General features: G+C 40.4%; 2 protein-coding genes across 4 annotated transcripts in view; one reads left to right on the top strand and one right to left on the bottom strand.

The window, feature by feature from the left end:
* The window catches only part of LOC111218332 (general transcription factor IIF subunit 2-like), a 39,104-nt gene extending 37,936 nt beyond the window's left edge, over positions 1-1,168 (bottom strand). The window contains exons 1-3 of one of the 3 annotated variants that reach the window (XM_022740584.1): positions 1,074-1,168; positions 696-769; positions 182-200 (exon numbers count right to left, since the gene is read on the bottom strand). In XM_022740584.1, the coding sequence (XP_022596305.1) occupies positions 182-200; positions 696-769; positions 1,074-1,139 (159 nt within the window). In that variant the 5' untranslated portion in view covers positions 1,140-1,168. The remainder of the gene's footprint in view (positions 1-181; positions 201-695; positions 770-1,073) is intronic. The other 2 variants (XM_022740587.1, XM_022740586.1) reach the window with 2 other exon arrangements.
* An 11,722-nt stretch (positions 1,169-12,890) lies between these two features.
* LOC111218400 (TSC22 domain family protein 1-like) overlaps positions 12,891-21,055 on the top strand; it is a 44,118-nt gene continuing 35,953 nt past the window's right edge. The window contains exon 1 of the mRNA XM_022740694.1: positions 12,891-16,165. Within this exon, the coding sequence (XP_022596415.1) occupies positions 13,443-16,165 (2,723 nt within the window). The 5' untranslated portion in view covers positions 12,891-13,442. The remainder of the gene's footprint in view (positions 16,166-21,055) is intronic.

Here is a 21,055-nt window from a genome sequence, read left to right as displayed (position 1 = left end):
AGTCACGCTGGCTGAATCAATGTGCTTGTTAATTCACCAAATAAGTGAAAAGGGCTTACAAGATTATCACAGTTTATCAATGTGTCAATCACTGCCACTAACCCCCCCCCCCCCCCATGCCGAAAGTTGTACAGGTCTACTGCACAAACTGTCTGTGCAGTATCATATGAAGTTGTCTCACCTCTGTTTTGTCTTGCTTTCTGTCAGGTGTATGAGAAGACAGAAAAAGTGTACATCACTGATACGATTTAGTGCTGTACCTAATGGCTATCATTGTTGATGAATCTGCCAATTATATTCCTGATAAACTGATTAATCATTTTGTTCATAATGATGAAAAATGTCAGAAACTAGTGAAAAATACCCTGTCAAATTTCCCACAGTCCAAGTCAGCATCTTCATATGGTTTGTTCTGTCCAATCAACAGTTCAAAACTCAATATATTCAGTTTACCATCATGTATGCCAAAGATAAGCATTAAATACTCAAACCTGAGAAGATGAAACTGGCAAATATTTTTTTTAATAATTTGAACCATTATTCCCTTTTCAAAATAGCTGCTGAAGAATTTTCTGTCCATTAACAGATCAACTAATCAATTAATGGACTAACTGTAGCAGCTCTAATACTGATAATCATATGAAGGGAACAATAAAATGTATTAGAGGCTTCTTAATGAAAAGTTAGGCACATACTTTCCAATTGTAATCTTTCCAACTTCTCCCCTTTCTGTGGCCTTGTCCCATTGCTGAGATAAATACTTGGGAACCTGGTGAGGGATATGATCCAACTTAAATTACATACACACAAAACTGACTCAACAAAACACATCTCTTTACAGTTTTAATTAATCACTTTTATTCCAATTTTTCCTATTTCTATGAGAATGACACTAACAAGCAGTGCTCAATTTAGTAAGTTAATGTAATTCGTTCAGTTAAATTGCTTGCTAGCTTAGCTTCAGTTGACAAGTTGACAAACTTATTCCGTTAAAATATATATATAAACACTTGTTACTGTACTGAAATAATGTGCTACTTCGGTTACTTTGCTACATTTGCAGTTGAACAAACCTTTACAAGCCACACGCCTTTACTTTGTTTGACTCCGGATAGGTTAACCTCCATTTTATCTGACATTGTGTCAACGTTCAGAGCTCAGGGGTGAACTACAGATAGCAGAGTGCTCGGTGACGTTAACGTCTCAATTTAGCCCCCGGTACCCAATTTAACCAGAATAAACTACAAAATAAAACTTCCTGTTTCATCTTTCAAAATAAAACTCAGAATATCAAGACTTCTGTGGAATAGATAATAGGCACACAACGTAACAGCTTTATTGATTTACAACAACGATTTGATCTTTATTTATCATTGAATTTAAGATCATGTTAATATTAAGAATAAGATACAAAAGACAAAGACGGAAAAAGTACATAATGACAAGTCAAACACAAATGACTCAGATGTGATTTTGTGAACTGCAGGCTACTAATAAAAATTGATTGACGTGATATTCCGCTATTAAGACAATCACAACTGTGTGATTATCAGTTTGAGGTAATATATTCAATTGTATCAGTAGTGTAATATAATCAGTTTTAATGGTTTGAGAATAAACAACACTAAAACATTACATTGACTGGTTGGGTCACTTTTACAATTGAATCTGATGCCTTTTGTTGAAGAGGGAACCTCTGTCGAAATCTCAGATCTTCCTTATTTTATCTAATAATGTGCTTATACTGTGCATATATTCAATTTAGTTGGCATTCAGTAGAGTTGCCACACAGGAGAGTAGGGTCATGTATTAATCTAACAGAGAAATACTGCACACTATGCGGGGGGGAAGGAGATCAATAGCTCATTTTTGCCTCAAAGTCCCTTTGCAGATTGCATGTAGACAGACCATGATGGGCAAATTAATTATATGGTCTTGTTTCTCCACCTGCAACTGCTACCAGCGTCTAAAAAATTGTTCTTGTCATAATAATTTTAAAAGGGCTATGGACTGAGGTCATATTGCCACAAGAGCTCATGACAGCTTCTGACCTCTAAAGTCAAGGCCTCTTGAGTCACCACCCACATCTCTGATTTATTCCGTAAAGTGAAACAAATTTGTAATTCAGTCTGATTATCAGGCCACTTAAATCCAGGGTCAAGCATGGTAATGAATATATAACATGTTGATACAGCAGGTGGCTTCCTGGATGGACTGTAGCCCACACGTTCATTTCATCATTAGCAATTAAACCACCAGACTACCATCTTACGAGAGGAATCTGTCTGCCATCTCACTCTGTGACGGCCTGCAAAGAAATCTTCTGCATCTCCTTTTCGATATTTATTGAAAGATTGGAATTACAGTTAAATGTACCATCTTAACATTATCAAACATCTTTTAAAATTAAATGTCAAAGAAGAGGGGAGAGCAAATATAAAACAAGCATAATTAAATAGAGTGCTTACCCATCAAAATGTTTAAGTGGATTTTAAGTGAAGCAACAAATCAACAAGTCAATTTGCATTTAAGATTTACTGGCAATAATAATTATGTTTGAACTTTTTAAAGACATGAAACACACTGATACTCAAAATTTAGTTGTATTAATATTCTTGTGGCTTGTTTTCTAAATTCCTATGGGTCATAAATATTATTAGGATTTAATGATTTTAACTATTTCATATGCACTTTTATACTCTTGACTTTGTCTTTTATCATTATTTGAAAAATGCATGCATATGCATTATTTTAATGAAAAGACATTTTTGTCTCCCTATTTAACAGAGACTGGAAGCATCACCATGTGGATCAACAGAAAGTCTGCACTTGTCTACAACTGTACAGTCCAGTTGGTCTTACAGCAGCACTTGTGAAGACGATAATATAATGTGTAAACATCAAAAACTGTGATGAAGTGTTCCACCCTTTACTGTCTATCTCTGATGTCTTTCCCCCACATTTTCATAATTTTCGACTACCTCTCTTTCCACAAGCGGAAGATATTTTTCATTCCAGTGTACAGTATGTCAGCATTGAGAAAAATATGAAATTTTCCATCCACAATAAAACAAAATTGATGTCTTTTCTGACACTAACCGGGCATGTGATGTTTTCTTCAGTGATGTCTGAGTTTGATCTTGCCAAAGTGCTGAGCATGTCTGAGTGACACATGAGTCGTGTTTGATGTTTGGTTGTTGTTATGTTATGTTTGGTTATGACTGACTTGTAATATACAAAATTATAAAAGAAAGCCAGATACTCAAACCACTCATAGATATGATATCGTCTTCTAGTATTTCATTGTTTACTTCAATTACACTGTGATAAAAATAAATAAATAAATAAAAATTCTTGGTAAAATGGGGTTTCAGAAATAATATGTAAAGAGCCCCAAGTGACTTGAAGTCACTGCTTACAGATCATATGAAAAGGTAAGCTGGTTCTGCACTGGACTAATTATTTCACTAAATAAATTATGTATGGTGAGCTTGAGACCAAAGTAAATCAACATTAGCTTCCAAAGTCATTAACATGAATCATTGGAGTGTGGCTTGAATGTAATTAGTGCATTTGCAAACTGCATTAGTATTAGTTTGCCCTATCAGAAAATACAAAGCGGGTAAATAAAACATTTATGACAATGCTGAGTACATAAAAAGACATGCATTGATCCTCAGTTACTTAATATTAAGTGAAAATTAACATGTGCCATGCTGCTAACACAACTGCTGGTAAACATTTGTGTATGATTAAGGCACCGAGAGTGAATGCAATGAAAGTCAGAGTCATTTTAGAATTAAGTAATTTTGATAAATATTACATTATCACCAGGACACTAAGACCCCTTTGCCTCTGGCATTCACTATTGAAGCTCAGTTTGCTGACTTTATCCTTACTATCCTTTTTCTGCTTTGAATCAGATAAATGTGTGTTTGACTTGATAAAATACTGTCCCATGACCTGCTCTTTGTCCATGTCACACCTTTTTTCAGAGCTAGATGATATGAGAATAAAGCAAACATGTGAACTCATGTGTATCTGGACTGATGTGAAGTTACATACAAAAACTTATAATAAGTAGTGTCTAAACCACGATCATCTCTGGAGAGATCTGGATGAAAATGTTAGAATTTCTTAGGATTATGCAGTTGTGATGAACTGTTTGTAAAGTAGAGAAGACAGAGAGAAAGACAGCTTATCTTAAACGCACCATCTTTAATTACATCTTTAATTTAGTGGTGGATAGGGCGGCACTGTCCTTTACCACTGCAGCTGGTTTGTATGTACTGCCACCTTGTGGATAACTGCTAGAACTAGACATAGCACTACTGTATGAATGACTGAATGAATTGATGAATGAATGAATGAATGAATGAAAAGTCTGACATTTTTATTCATTTATTTATGAATTTATTTTTTAAATTATGGCTGTTGTTATATACTCCATTATATATTTTTTCTGCTTACACGAAGTCACGTACATATGAAAATAAAACATAGAACAGGTAGGTTGCAGGATTGTACACCATCCAGTCTTAGATGCCATGGCTGTTCTCTGAGAAATGTAATGACAGAGGATGCATGTTGTGGTTATCTTTAAGAGGTATAAGGCATATGGTCCCAAGAGGATAGATACTTGTCATTTCAAATCACCCTGTCAAGTTTCTTCATCCTCTTCTGCTCTTTAAAAATATGTATTCTCCCCTTGATTTTGACACGTCAGTCTTAAGGATGGAGATGTCAGCTAGTTAATTTTATCCAGCACTTTGGACCGGTCACAGAGTCACATGACCAAGGCAGGCCAGATCGCCATAATGTTTATGATCACCAGAAGATGAATCCTAATTTGGACACACTGAACTTTGTCATCAACCATCGGGATAAAAGATCCAGTTTTACACAAGACATTGGCAAAAATTGCCACACATGCTCCCCAGAAATTGTTCACTTTCCATTTAAATTGCTTAGACAGTCACGCTGACCTTTCATCTTTCACCACTCTACGGCCAAAGTATGTGTTTTACGTGCAGTCTCATGGTCTAATTGGAAGATTGCCATGAAATTTGCTAAGCACATTCATGCTCCCAAGGGGATGAATTGTTTTAATATTTAATGTCCTCATGGCCTTTCCTCTAGCAACCACCCTGTTTAACCCCACTATAAGTAAGATGATAAAAACAGCAAAAATAGCCTTGGTATTTGTGCAGTCTTAAGATTCTCAAAGGCCAAGTAAAGACGGTGTTCAACTGATTTAGTTTTTTACTGGTATAAAGCCTGCACATTCAGCACAAAATCGACATAGCTGAAATTAAACACTTACTAAGACCTCCATCTAAAAATAATGTACATGTGTTGTCCTTGGCAGCAAAGATTTTTAGGAGTTGGCACTGGTCTGTGGATGCGGAGCAATATCAACTTCCTGTGCCCCATACGGATCTCTCAGCAGTGTGACCTAGAACAAACCAGCCGAATCGCTGCAACACAAAGATTTTGATGAGAGAAAACTCTGAGTCCTCTCTGTCAGCTGACAAGCCTTCACCACTTTCACATAAAGCTGAACACAGAGAAAACTCTGATCTACATCAAGACGTCAAGTCACAGCCTCCAAAGTGTCCCAGCTTCTTTTCTGCACTCAGTTTATCAGCATTATTGGAATGTGTTGAAAGTGTGTTTGCATGTGCGTGTGCTTGTACTTCCATCTTTGTGAGGACCAGTTACAGTTATAGAGGGTTTAAGGACTGAGGCTTGATTTCAGGGGTCATGTTAGAATCAGGTTTAGGTTTGAGTCAGGTTTAGATGTTTAGTTGTGATGTAATTCAGGTGAGGGTAAGGGGCCAGGGAATGCATTATGTCAAGGAGTGTCCTTACAAAGATACAGATACAAGTGTGTGTGTGTGTGTGTGTGTGTGTGTGAGAGAGAGAAAGAGAGAGAGAGCATGCTTAGGGAAACAATGAATCCTAAGCCTAGCTTCCTATTATTACCCAAGTTTGAAACTCAGTGAAACTTCTGAAATCCTCCATCAGTCCTGTGCTGGTTGAAAGATCCAGAAATCCCTTTTCATCAGGGATAAAATGAACTTGGCACTGACTGGCTGAGGGTTTTGGCTTTCCGCTCAAGGTCATCCTCGCTTTGAGGTAGGTGCATTTTTGTCCACAGTCTGGGTATATACTGTGTCAGGGCAAGACCAGGGTGATAAATCTACCACAGAATTAAATGCCAGCACACTACTCTGAACCGTATCCATCAACAAACCCCAACCTTCAGATGCTAAACAGCAATCTCTGTGATATTATATTATAATTTTGATAGACTGATCAAGCAAGAGGATTTCTCCAGAACCTGGCATGATTTAATATTATTCTAATATAAAACATGATTGTCATTGTTATAATCTCTACACTAAGAGCTCATAGTTCATTGAAGGACTGTTGCCATGGTAGCTCCTGGTTGGCAGAAACAGTCTTTGAAATAGGTAGCCAAAAAGAAAAGGAAAGTTTCCAACAAAAACAGAATGATTTTGGAAAGGGATTTAAGACCTTGACTACCGTTTACTGCTAGAATACAATTATTTTTATGTAAATAGATTTCATCCGTTATCCAACACCCATTGGCTTGTAAATGTAGCCCAAATCATTCTGCCTTTTCAATCTTCTCTGGTTCATATGCCTTGATTGCAAAGCCAGTATAGCAACAGTTTGTTTTCCATGCACATAAATTGATTTGCCAGTAAAGAGGATGGGAAGAACAGCAGATTTCGTGCATATTATGTTATTTCTAATTCCCAATGCACCATCACTATTTTGTACCTTTGACAAAAGACAAAGCATATCCATGGATTTAAGCTGTTTGTTCCCGATCAGTCAGATTGATTTAAAAGATTTGTCAGGCCAGATGTTTTTTTTATCTGTTTTCAGTCATCTGATTATAGTGTTGGTAATATAACTTCATTCACGGCATTGGTCTCTGTAAACTCTAGATATACTTGCAAATATCTCAATAAGAAAAAAACCATCTGTTCAGGCCGCCTGCTTGATCTATAATGTTTTGAATAGCAAGCACATGATTCTCTGGGGAAGTTGGATGTTTGTTGTTGGCCACAGATTAAAAGTGTTTTTCTGTAAAGCTGAATTCTGAATAGGATTCGTTTATTGGCTTTTATATACAGTGTACTGTGGCCCTTCCCTTGTAAACTCAATGAACATTCTCACCTACACACTTGAATACTGAAGTGTGGCTCCCTCCGGTGGAGAAACTGTCTGTGTGAGGTGTGAAGTCATCTGGCAGATTTCATGTCAGGCTGTCAGAGCTACAGTATATGTCTACATTCTGCATAATGTACACATATGCTCTTCTGTCCTACACTACATGTCTAACCGGGCAGCAGTAGCACACCATTGCTGCTACTTCAGATTTAGAAGAGTATATGTTTGATATTGTTTATGAGACTGCAGTCATGAGCAGTATATGTACATGAAACCTGGAAGGACGATGCATCTTCACAGTTTTAATATTTCAGAAATACACTGATTGAACTGATGAGGGTGCTATAAGGTCTTTTTTTCGCCATATCATAATTTATGGAAAAGAAATGACAATTATTTACAGTGTCTTATTGGGACTCTTGACAGGTGGTAAGGGTTGTGGGAGATATCTAACACGTCTGTACTCATACTTATTTGATATATTTCTAAATAACAGTGTCCCCTGTGATATATTAACATCTACATAAACAAGAAACCTGTCAAATTGCAGAGAAAGCGTGGTTTATGTGCAAGGTTGAATTAGTATCAGCTCTTCACTAATTTTCACTTTACCTGCCATCAAATGCAAAAAGAAGACTATTACTAATGGTATGTGTGATCAACATTATGTGTTTCTACAAATCCTTAACTTTCCTTTAAAGAATGTCAATAAAATAACTTAATGGGTAAGTGTTCTTGGACTTATGAACCCTAATGTACATAAATAGTTTCTGCTGACATGAATGTGAGTCAGTGCCATCTTATATTCTCTCCTTCATTATTAAATAGAGTATGTCCACCAGCTGCTCTCAAGTTTCCCTTTCACTCATCAGTCAAGCATGCTGATCTAAAGTTACTGCTTTGTTTAATTCATTGTGCTGACTTTATGCTAGTCTGTTAATGCAATAATGAATAAACAACCATTTTTTATAATCCATCATACATTATCATTTTGAAGGCAATCCACTTACTCTTATTGAGGAGTGCTTTGTTTTAACACCTAAAACACTGCCAAGTAAATACTTACAGTGTATCCTTGTTCCATAGTAGCACATTATGAGGGAAACACTGTGCTATTTTACACTGTGAGTACTTCATAAGTGCCCACCACAAAAGCAGTCAGTTGTTGTAGTAGTGTTTAAATTTTACTGATGGGACAGTCAGAGATCAGACTCCAGGACCTTGCTTGTCTTTGGAGACATGTTATGTGAGTCTGCTGGTTGTTGTACATAAGAACAGAACATGTCCTCGGGTCTTTACCCTCATTCAGACAGAAGAGCAAAACAAACACTGAAAGGTTATGTGTAAGACAATACATTTCTGACTGTATGGGTTTCCATGTGACATTTACATGGAACATAAAACACGTGGTCTGACCATGTCATGACATTATATTACACATTAATACTAAACCCTTTGATTTTAGTATTAATATTTATTACAAAAAATGCAATTCTCTCAATGAATCACAGATAAAAATATGGATTATAGATTATATTCCAGGGTGGAGTGTAAATGAGATATGCAGAGGACAGCAACTGGATGACTGGATGTTTAAATCATCAAATATGAACTTACAAAGTGGATGCTTAGTACTTTTGGAGTGCCCTTCGGCAATCTACATGATCTAGGTATGAATGTGTGGAACAGTGAAAATGTATTGTAATGTACTGTGTGGTTTGTTTCCCTAACCGCTTTTTTCAGTGCCATTGCATCATCTGCCAGCCATTCAAATTCATAAGATTTCATCATTCTTCTCTCTTCATGACAGTGAAGTACAACAGTGCCAGGTTAGGTTTAGACTACAGTATGTGTGGGAAGAACAATTCATGAATGAGTGTGGTGGGCCAGGGCATCTAGTAACAGAGACACTTCTGCTGGGAGGATCACCCAGTACAAATAAAGCCAGCATGTATTCTGGCCTCCATTCAGAGCAGGGGAGGATCAGTGGACACAAACCCCAGACAGAGACACAGACACCCTGCCCCGCATCACTGGGCATGGCCCAATGCTCTCTGCAGCAAAAGCCTCTATTGTTTCAAGAATTTTAGGTTGGTTTCACCACCGTCATTACCACTCCACTCTGACAGATCTAGGTTTTTATGCTCAAAACTTCCCAATTACTTGTCCTTCAGCAGGCCATGGCTCATAGTTATTCAGAGAGTTTGCTGTTAGCTTGAACAAAGCAATTCTCAAAGTCAGCTGAGTAATATATCACACCACATACATTAGAAATGTACATGTTGAGGACAACTGGAATACTTCACATACTACACTTGGAACCATTTATTCCACTGTTAATCTGAATTGCACATAACAGGTGTATCTTCCTGTATGTTTGTTTTGGCCCTGCATGTAGCCTAACTATACTGAGAGCTACTGCTTTCAACCAGAGTCATATATATTCCTTGCATATGTGATCACACAGTACTTGACCAACAAACTTGATTAATATGATAAATAATAATCACAAAAAAGTATCTACACTAAACTGCCTTATTCCAAAAGAAAGAAGACACTGTGATTTGAAATCTTTACAATCCATACAAGACATACAGATTTGTCAAGCTCCATGTTATGACATGTTTTGACTGTGGTTGATAATTACTGATTGTAGAGCACATCAGCAGGAATCTTTAAATTGTTTCTTTGTTTGTCAACTTTCTTGGGAACTTTCATCTTCTTTCAAAAGAAGATGATTATCTGTTTGGCAGACAGCAATGATAAGGTTTGATTTTGTTGTTACTAATTTAGCTCATGCTAACCATATTACATTACATTCATTCAACAGATTTTTTTTTCCTCCAGAGTGATTTATGGTAGCAGTTTGGAGTTAAGGGACATGTAGAAAGGACGAGCTGCCTGGCAGCGAACTGTCAACCCAAAATTAAGAGCCAACTTGCCTTCCACCTGAGTTACAGCCTCCTCTTGCTGCTCAGTTCTTCTGGAATTAAATTAGAAGCAAACATTGTATAGCACATGCGCAATCAGTATGTTTTTCAACTATAGTTAGCATAAAGTTTTTATTTCTTCACATAGAAACACAGTGGATTATTATTTCCAGTCAGAAAGGGAGCAGAGTATTTACAAAATGAATGCAGAGTCCAGTGTATAAATTGTTCATTATTGCTGGGGCGGCGGCACAATAGTGCTGTGTGTTTTTTTGTTGTGGAGTGCCAGTGTGATTTAAAGCTGCTGACCGCACCAGACGCTTACACTGCACTAGGCTCCTGCTGTCTCTCGTCCTCTATCATTTGTATCGATGGACATAGCCTGTCTGCTTGCCTGACAGTCAATCTCTTCCTCTCTTCTCTCTCTTCTCACTCCTCCACCTCCCTCACTAACCACTGCTCTGTCCTCCGTCTCTCTTAGTTACCTCAACTCCTCCTCTCTCTATTTCTAGCATTTCCCTCCCTGCTTCTCTTCCACCCAAGGCTTTCACAAATATTCTTAGGATTTATATTTTTCCCAAAGCCTAAAACTGACAAACTCAGCAAAATGTCTCATATTTGTACATTAACTACCCAAAGGAAAGATTGGTCAACAATCTTAAATGCAACATTAAGCCATTTTCAGACATTTTGCAGATTGTTTCACCCTTTTGCAAAAGCCACATATGTCTCAAATAAACACAGCCATACAGAGAGCTCCAGGTGCACTTGCATTAAAGCATCTGTGTATTTAGTCAAATACCAACTGGGGTGGATTAAGCCAAAATTATAAAGATAAATGAAGTGTATTATGATGGTCAGGCTGGACATCTATGATATAAACCTGGAAATATTGATGTATTGGCTAAATATTTAGTACATTAAAGATTATAGACCCCAAAATAAGGCCTGAATTTTCAACTTTAGGATGTTCAAACATCTTCATGGGGGTGACTCTTTTCTGAAGAACCAGCTGTCTTGCCTCCTGCTATACTGAGAGACAATTCAGTTTAGTTTACTTTAGCTTACTTTAGTGATGAAAATAACTTTTGAGTGTTTTACCTGTTTATAACTTAAACCACTTTACTGGTCTCAGACTTTTGGAGCCCAGTCTAGCCTACTGTATATTTGCTGTACCAACAAGTCCAGCATTCATCTGTGCCATTGCAGTGAAGCACTTTGTCCTATCTATCGGGCTATTGTTTATTTATTATTAACTTTTTTATTATTACTATTATTATTATTATTATTACTATTATAATCAACAGTGAGCTAATGGACACATTCATTTCCCCTGGGGGATAAATAAAGTATCTATCTATCTATCTATCTATCTATCTATCTAGAGAAGAGAAGAGGAGAGAAGAGAAGAGAAGAGAAGAGAACAGAAGAGAACAGAAGAGAAGAGAAAATATTAATTGAAAGGGGTTAGAATTACAACAGGGTCTTTATATCCACACACGAACAGAAGAGACCAGAACACAGAAAATGGAGATATCTATCTATCTATCTATCTATCTATCTATCTATCTATCTATCTAGAGAAGAGAAGAGGAGAGAAGAGAAGAGAAGAGAAGAGAACAGAAGAGAACAGAAGAGAAGAGAAAATATTAATTGAAAGGGGTTAGAATTACAACAGGGTCTTTATATCCACACACGAACAGAAGAGACCAGAACACAGAAAATGGAGATGCTTGACTAGTTTAACCCGAGAGTTCATTGACCTACAGTGGCAACATTACAGACCAACAAATGTGTACATTTCTCTCAGCGTCTCTCTCTCAAACACACCAGAGAGACACAGAGAGAGAGAGAGAGAGAGAGAGAGAGGCCCCAAACAGTACCTGTGTGTAGAAAAATCCTTCAGTGTAGTTAACACCTGTGTCTGCAGAGAGATCTAGCAGCTCTCCGCCCACCTTTGTTTCAGAAACGTTGTTGTGATGTTGATGTTTTGCTCAACCAACAACAAATGTTTACAGCCTAGATGATATTTGTTCTACTTTTCATTGGGTGATATTATATTATTCTACATTATCTTCCGGGATTAGTCCACATCCCTAGATTATTAGTTTATACTTTATGTAGAATTGCCATTTCGGGTGGTTTAATTATTTCTTCTGCTATATTACTGTATTGTTAACATGCAAATGGATTTAAATGCTACAGATTGGTCAGGACGTAATTTATTTTATCTGCTTTATTATGTCATTTGGTAGTTAAATCTGTCACAATGCACCATACTCTGTAAATTATGCAAAATTTAAATTTTACTATATCTCATTTTAATCTATATCTTGCCCTATCTCCATGTTTCCTTGAGTTGAATAGGAAAAAACACATCATCTATTGTTATCTATGTCCCAGAACTGGTTTGAGGGAGCGCCCTTTACTCGGCACTTTCCGGCACCTTTCGTTGGTGTTGATGTTGGGCTCGTCGCCGCCTCTCCCAGACTGCTTTATGTCTGGCAGCAGAGACCATGCGCGGTCGCCATATTACGGAGCACCCCTCCCCTCCAGTCCCGTCACAGCACAGAGCCACAGCAGCGGTGCAGGAGGCTACATACTGAACAACGCTACCGCTGGGGAGGACCAGTGATACAGCAAAACCAACACCAAAACGAGGATTCAGTGGAATGGATTAAACCTTTGGCCGCCTCTATACAGTGATCGTATTGGCTTTTACACCACTGTGCACCGGATGAAAGGTTGCGTGTTTTCATTTTCTTTCCTTTGAACAAATCTAGCAGTTAAAACGACTCACCACAGTCTATGTTTAGCTAGCCGGTGATGGAGACTGGCAGCTAGCTAGCTGACGTTACTCCTCTGTCAGGCTAGCATTTAATATAACGCTAACTTACTCAGCAGCTATTCTGCTTTCACGGCGTGTGTTCATTACAATATAGCTTCTCATTAGAAAATCCACAAAATGTTAGCTTGTGTTTAGCAAATTCACAGACGGATAACAGTGGGAGTTAGCCGGCGAATTACAACTGGCATCAGCTGACGTTAGCTTGCTAGCTACTCAGCGAGCGGCCACTAGCTTCTTCTGCCTCGTTGTCACTGGAGAGCACCGAATCGTATATGAGAGGCTGTAAATATTGGCACAACTTTGCCTGATATTTGAAAACAGCCACCCGACGCTTAGTACTTATATTTATTTTTGATCTTGTTGTCTGTTGACCGTAGTTTTGTCAAAACGGCGCCGTTAACGAACTGCAACCTTATTGCATACTGTCAGAGACCAACTACCCCCCGGATTCTCTCGAAATGCATCATCCGGACCCTGCAGGAGACTCTGGCAGTGTTAGAAAGATGGCGCACCCGGCTGTCTTTCACAGAAGGGGTAGCAACACAGGCAGCGGGAGCGGCTCCACGCTGTCAACACCTGCAAACCCGGTGGTCAATAACAGCCACGTCTCAGCCGATGATTATCAACCCTCCCTGTTGATTCAGTGCCAACCTCCTGCTGGTTCATCCTCCCCGGGTCCCCATCATCCGCCTCCCCACAGCCTGAATCTGCATTCCCAGCCCCAGCCCGCACAATCGGCCGGAGCTCAGATGAAAAAGAAGAGTGGTTTCCAGATCACAAGTGTGACTCCAGCACAAATATCTGTGAGTACCAACAACAGTATTGCAGAGGACACAGAGAGCTACGATGACCTGGATGAGTCCCACACAGAGGATCTGTCTTCTTCTGAAATCCTGGACGTGTCCCTCTCCCGAGCTAATGACATAGTTGGAGGAGAGAGAAGCTCTTCAGAGGAGACACTGAATAATTTCCATGAGGCAGAGACCCCTGGGGCTGTCTCCCCCAACCAGCCTTCGCACCCCCATGCACTGAACCAGGCTCAACAGCATGGTGGGGCCATGGTGAACGGGACTGTGCACCATCACCATCAACACCCTCATCATCCTAACCATGCGCAGGTCTACTCTCTGTCCTCTGGGCCTGGGAGCATCCACTCTGCCCTCACTCCTGGAGCGTTATCTTGTGTCACCCAGAAAATGCCTTCTAATATGGGGGGCCCTCAAGAGAATGTTTCCCAGACTGCCCCTCCAAATATTGTTGCTCAGCCTGTGGGGGTTGTGGCCTTGGGATCTGTCCCTGGAATGCACAGCTCTGTTACAGGCACTACAGTTAGCATAGTTAATCCCCAGACCAGCAGCGTTAGTAATGTGAATATGTTGAGCTCTGCCAACGTGCCTGTGAGAGGGGGGATCAGCACAAGTGCTAGCAGTAGCAGTGGTGGTTTTCCTCTCAATGTGATAAGCAGCAGCGGGGGGAGCGGAGGTGGCGCTGTTGCAGCCGGGGGCAGCCTTATGAACACCACTAAAATTGGCATGATCCAGCAACACCAAAACATCAGCTCCAACATCACTATGACTACTACAACTTCTGCTGCTGTTGCTGCTGCTGCTGCTGTCAGTGCCTCTGGAATGGGACTCTCCAGTGGGATCCAGGGAAGAGTTGGATCTGCTGTGCTGCAGCCTGTGAGTGCCCCTGTCACAGCCATGGCCACAACCTCTGTATCATCTACTCCTGCCCCAGCTCCAGCCCCTGCCGTGGCTACCACCAGTTCTCGCTTCAGGGTGGTGAAGCTGGACTCTAGCTCTGAGCCCTTCAAGAAGGGCAGATGGACATGTACTGAATTCTATGACAAAGAAACCCCAGCCTCTGTTCCCAGTTCCTCTGCATCTGATGCTGGATCTCTCAGCATGCGTCAGTATGTCTCTGAGAGTTTTGCTGGGGCTTCAGAGAGGGAAAGCACAAGTGGTAGTTCTGTGAGTAGCACTATGAGTACACTGAGCCATTATACTGAGAGTGTGTGCAGTGGAGAGGCTGGGGGACCCCCAGTACCCCAGCATGTCCAGGATTATGCCTCCCCGCCTCAGGGTTTTCAAGGAATCCTCCCCAGTGGCTTAAGCATGGGAGTGTCCCTAACCCAACCTCACATGCACGCCCAGGATCTTACCCATTCACATGTGAAGACTACTGTGGCCCCCTTGGCTCCTACAAACATTCATCAGCCTGCTCCCATGCCAGGCCACCAGACTACCATTGGACTCCCTACACCTTCTATACCCCAGCAGCAGCTCACCTATGCCCAGGCAGTTGCTAATCAACCTCCAGGCTCCACGCAGGGCCTAGTAGGTGTTCATCAGCAGAAGATAGGCTATGCCCCCCTGCCACAGCAGCCAGCTGCTGCCCCCCAAGCAGCCCCAGTGCAAGTGAGGCCACCTGAGTACACCCAGCCACACCAAGGTATCCCCCAAGCTGCTGCTTCTCAATCTCTGTCCAACCAAGGTGGATCGGCTAATGGATCGTGTCAGATGATAGGAGGCCCTCAACAGTCACAGGCACTCCTCCACACACAACCCCAGCAGCCCTCCTCCCTTCAGGCCACCACCTCTACTATGCCCTCGCATATTGGAGTAGCAGGCCTTGGCCAGCAGCCTCAGAGCCCCCCTGGCCATCTGGATTGTCAGCAGCAGAAGCCACAGTCACTCCCTACACAAATCCAAACCCCGGGCCTGGGTGCCCAGCTGCCCAATACAGTCCACCAGAGCCAAGTGTCTGCACCGAGTGTGCCTCCTACCAATCCTCAGAGTGATCCCCAGGCCCAACCCCAGCCCCAAGCCCACAACACTGGGAATAGTGGTAGGATGCCCGCACAGGTTGTTCCCCACAGCCAGCCGTCATCTGCCAGCTTGTCCCAGGAGCACAGCAGTGCCCAGGCCCTCGCTCATGCTGCCCAGGCCAGTGCCCTGTATGCTAGTCTGCCCACTTTCACCACCACTCAGCTGCAGGATGCCCAGCGGTTGCTTCTCCAGCACCAGTCGGCTCTGTTGGGGCTGCCCAAGTTGTCCGGAGGGGAGGCTGGATCTGGATCCAGCACTGGCCAGGGTCAAGAAGCTGAGGGCAATACCACCACCACCAGTGCCTTAACTGCATCAGCTGGTCTTAAGTCTGTTGATGGAGAGGAGGATGGGTAAGAGCTCTTATTTCCTTACTCTTTTTGTTCATATTTATTTGATAGGCTGCAACCAAATTTATGACATTTGCATGAGTCTCAGCACAGGTACATGTGATGAAAATCTCTCCACTAGTGTGGAATCAAAGTATATTAGTGAGAGATGCATGCTGTTAAATGGGTGTTTGTTGCTTTACTCAGTATTCAGAGTCTGTTTGAAGCTGGAGGATTTCACTGGTTGCTGTGGCAGCTGCGAGGGAAGAAAAGTGTTATTGTTTTCCTAGATAGCCAGCAGACAGTGGCCAGGCTGCCACAGTCTGTCTCTCCTCTGTCAGTGGGACACAGTGCAGGGCTCAGCTGCATGTGACGTCTCTCTTCTTTATCAAGGGGCTGCAGTGATTCAACATTTTACCTAGCCTGCCTGCCTTTCCTGAATCCTGACTGTCTTCTTTAAAGTGCACAATTTCTGCTGGATGCGCAGTTCGCTGTACTCACTCTCAGCACCTTTGTTGTTGAAAAGCAGGATACATGATGGAGGTTATGTGATTATTTAATTAGAGATAGAAAAAGGCAAGCAGCTGTAAATGTGATAGAAATGAAATCTGTTGTCTAATTCCACAGATGAAATAAAACATTACAGCTAATGTTTAATTGTATTTTACACTCCATCTTGCAAAGAAAGTCTTAAAAGTACTCCTTCTGCCTTTCGATGAACTCATGAGGTCGAGATGGTGGTTTACTTGTTGACATGAACAGTACAGTGCAGTAGTCCTTTCCCTTCACTAAAAGCTTATTGATTTTATTAAGTGCTCTCTTTCGCTCTCTCTCTTTATCCTCCATCTCTTTTTTTCTCCATCTCTTTGTCAATCCTCTCCTGTCACTACAGTTTGCTAGTGATTTATTCTATGACCCAAATGAAAATCCCAAGGAATGTTCTCCCAATAATAAGTTTTAAGAGCTCATTTTGAGGTTAGACAGGAATTTTAATCACATTGCAGCAGCAGGAAATTGCTCACCTTTCAGTCACTCCTAACAATCCTAAGCCTTTTTTCCTGACTTCTGAAAATGTTTCAATTACCTTTTTATTAGCTTTTAGGATATTTATAATAAAAGGGTAGGGAGGAGGAACCAAAAGAAGTTGATTACTAGAAATGTAGAAGGTAACATGGTAGTTTTGTTTCAGTTTGTCTCTATGGGTCAGTTAGATGGATACTAAAGGATGGTGACTTTTATCACATGATGTTTAACTCTGAGGAATGTGAAATCTATGTGGGATCAGGTGGATTATTGTCTTTGATGATAAGCAGTATTTGGGTGAAACCAAAGCCCTTCTTACAAATGAGAAGAATGTCTTGGTGAATTATGCTCACGGTTCAGTTCTGTCTAGTTTACCTGCTGTCACTTGAGTGCAAGTAGCTGATAGATCCTGCTGAAGTCTGGGCCTCCCTACTGAGTGGTGGCTGCAACCAAAACTTGCTATTTGTCTGCCCCTCTTAGTCAGTGGACCTTCATCAACAAAAAAACCAACAACGATGAAAGCAAGTTTTTTTTTTTATCCCCTGAGTCCTTCGATATCCTTTCATATCTCAAATCTGCTGATACTGAGCTGAATTTGTTTGACTAATTTGCTATGAAGCACTGTCAAGTCACTTTACTCAATTTCCTTGTGATAAATGACACAGTTGCATTAAAATAAAATAAAAACTAAATCTAATGGATTCAGTTATTTTCCACAAAAACCTGTGCTCAACACTAGTAACAACATAATGACCATTCAAAGACCTTTTTGACAGCTGATCCCTGTGACTGATTTGTGACTGTGTATTCATGAGTTAACTAAATTTCTTTAAGTTGAGCTTTGTTTAAAAGCTTGCAGCAGATTAAAAAGACCATATATATTAATGGGACAATGTTATGCATTTTAATTGTAGACTAGCATGGGTGAGTCCTTTAGGAAAATACGGGGGGAGTAGCATAATGATTGAAAATACAGGGAGTGGTTCCAGTATCAAGAATATTTCGCTTAACAAAATGTAATTATCAACTTATGTTACTATTGTGTGAACTTTGAAATGTTACCGTTATGTTGAGGTTGTTTTAGAAGTTTTGATTCAACTCTATTTTTTTGTTTCAGTCACTGTTGTTGATTTGAGTTTGAAAGTGAGAGAGAAACTAAACCAGGACCAAACTAAAACACAGGGTGAAGTTGTATCTGTCTACAAAGCTTAAATTTCGACTTTCGTGTGCATTTTTATTTTCAGTTTGCATTTATTTGAACAACAGATATCAAATTATTACCCTAATCTCACTGTGGCAACATAGGGGGGTTGGATATTGATTACTGTGCCTTTGCTGCTACAATTGATGGTCATTTTCTTTGCAAAGAGGTAATAAAGTATTAGTGATTGCACCTTTTTGAAATCACTTTAATGGAAGCAGTGCTAAGACCTGGGTCCTTTTTCTTATGTACTAATTGCAGAGGAGCCATAAAAGCTGACTTGTTCTTTGTCTGGTAGGAATTTATTTACAAGACCCTGTGGTCAGCTGTGTGGCTCCTGTCAACTTACAGTATTTTCAGGTTTTAATGAGTAGGATGGCCCTGCCCTAATAAATCACCTCTGAAGTGTGTGTGTGTGTGTGTGTGTGTGTGTGTGTGTGTGTGTGTGTGTGTGTGTGTGTGTGTGTGTGTGTGTGTGTGTGTGTGTGTGTGTGACACACACAGTGTTTGAATGAGGCAGGATGTCAACTGTGCATTTGCTCTTTTTTCACTGATAGGTCATTAATATGTTCAAGGTGGCTGGGTGGTCTGTATGTGTGTGACCAGGCTGCTGCTGATTGACTGTTTTGGGTTATAGGCCATTAATGGTTAACAATAATTAGGAAACAGTACCAAATGTTTAATAGAATGAGGAAAATGTAACTAATGTGAGAGCAGGTATTCTAACGTGGTCATTTGCAGGTTTCCACACGTATGACTCTTGTATATGAGGATGTGGCTTTGTGCAGTTAGACTGTGTGCATGTTTCTCTTTGTGTGTGTGTGCTGTTGTCCTGTAGTTTAGTTCTTGTTTCAAACCTTCAGACTGAAGACAGTCTTGTGACGAGAGGTAATACAGACTATTTGGCAAAACTGGCTTAGTTCAGTCGTAACTTGGTGTCGAAGATAAGGTAGTGCAAACATAATTTTTAAGTTTGTAATTTGTATTTCTGTTAATTTTGTTCATTATCATGTAGTGTTGGTGGAGTGTTGTGGTGAGATTTGGCTGTGAACTCATTTCAGATATAATATTCAAAGTATGAAGTTTAACTGTTTGTTAAGTTAAACCTCAGGGTTTTTTGCAAAAAGGAAATTGGTGAAACAATGTTTTTCATAAGCAGCCATTGAAGATTTGAGACTTTGTTCCACAATTAAGTACGTTAAGTACTTTCAGTTTTGTTTTCTGAAAGTTGTTTTAATATTTTTTGTTCTAATTGTTATCCTGGTGTAGTTTCTGTGTTAGGAATAACAAGATAAGATGCCATCTCTTTTGGGTCATCTTGCCTTCGAAGGCTTCTTCTTAATATAAAATGACACATTGACAAATGGTTATTCTTGCTTTAAATGAAGAGGTACAGTTTCACATGATTCCACTCAAGCTTTTGTTTGTGGTTACAATCTGTCACGTGCAAAGATGGGGAATATTACCACTAAATATTGGCTGTTGGCTTATATGAGTATGCGCCAGACAAGCAGATATGTGCTTCTTTTTTCCCACTTGGCTCAGAAGTCAACAATATTCGACACCAGCAGTGTGTTGAATAGTAGAAGTAGAAGTGGGTGTTCAGGCACCCCTGTGTTTTAAAAAAAAAAACAAAAAAAAAAACACAAGGGCTGCGTTGGTGTGTTGGTGTGTCTTCTGTAGCTACCATGAATGCACCGCCCAGCGCGGTGCCAATGACTTGACATTGTATTGTGGCACAACTTGAGCGAGGTACAACTTCTTTGATAAACAAACGTGCACCTTATTTCCAAAGTCCCTTCTGTGCCAACCCAGTGGGTTCATCGAAATGAATGAGGACGCTGCGTTTTTTTGTAGTGCAGAGCTATTGTTGGTCTGAACAGTTTAAGTGTGTGTGTGTGTTTGAATGTGTGAAGGCTTAGGGGAATGTGGGCTGGCTGGCAGTGTGATGGCTATCTCTGTGGCTATCTGTTTTGAATGTAATCTTCCCCCTGGCAGCACAGGGAGCCAGTTTGTGCTGGGCCTGTTGCTCATTGTGTGGAGATCAACCAGATCCCCAAAATTCACTACACACAGAGGAAGTGACCCAAGCTGACCCAACCCAATTTAGTCAGATCTGTTGAAGCTGGTTGAGACCACTGAGGATCCAGCAGACTGGATGAGATGGAACCAGACTGAGCAGAGTTGTGCATCACTGTTCCAGCTCTGATAAATCCTGCCATTGTGTTGCTCTTTAGTTTCCTTCATCAGTGTCTGTCTGCTGTGTGGAAGAGCACTGGCTTGATGAAGTTTATACTATAAACTGTGGCCGACCTGGTGTCCAGATGTTCCTGTCTGTTGTTCTACAGTCAGTCTTAGATAAAAGAGATATTCTAAACATTGAGCAAATCTTGGACTGTTTGTCCTTTCAGGCCAAATTGTCTTTAATGGCTGTACCCACAGTGGGGTGAGTTCAGGGGCAAACTGTACTGGGCTGAACCCGAACACATCTTGGCTTTTTCCTCTTCAGCTACACAGGTATCATGATGTAACATAGATGTTTTTGTTGTAATATATCGTGAGATGCAGAATTATCTGTTGTGTAATACTATTGTAACTGTACACTGAATAGTTTGTATTTTTAGTATAAAATGTTCACCCCCTGCTTGCATCCTTTTGATGAATTCAGTGTTGGTCATTGTAATAGTAAA

Source organism: Seriola dumerili, unplaced genomic scaffold (assembly GCF_002260705.1).
Source record: "Seriola dumerili isolate Sdu_G_001 unplaced genomic scaffold, Sdu_1.0 BDQW01000052.1, whole genome shotgun sequence".
NCBI lineage: Eukaryota > Metazoa > Chordata > Actinopteri > Carangiformes > Carangidae > Seriola > Seriola dumerili.
Note: the sequence above shows the minus strand (reverse complement) of the source record. Positions and strands in the feature narration are given on the sequence as shown.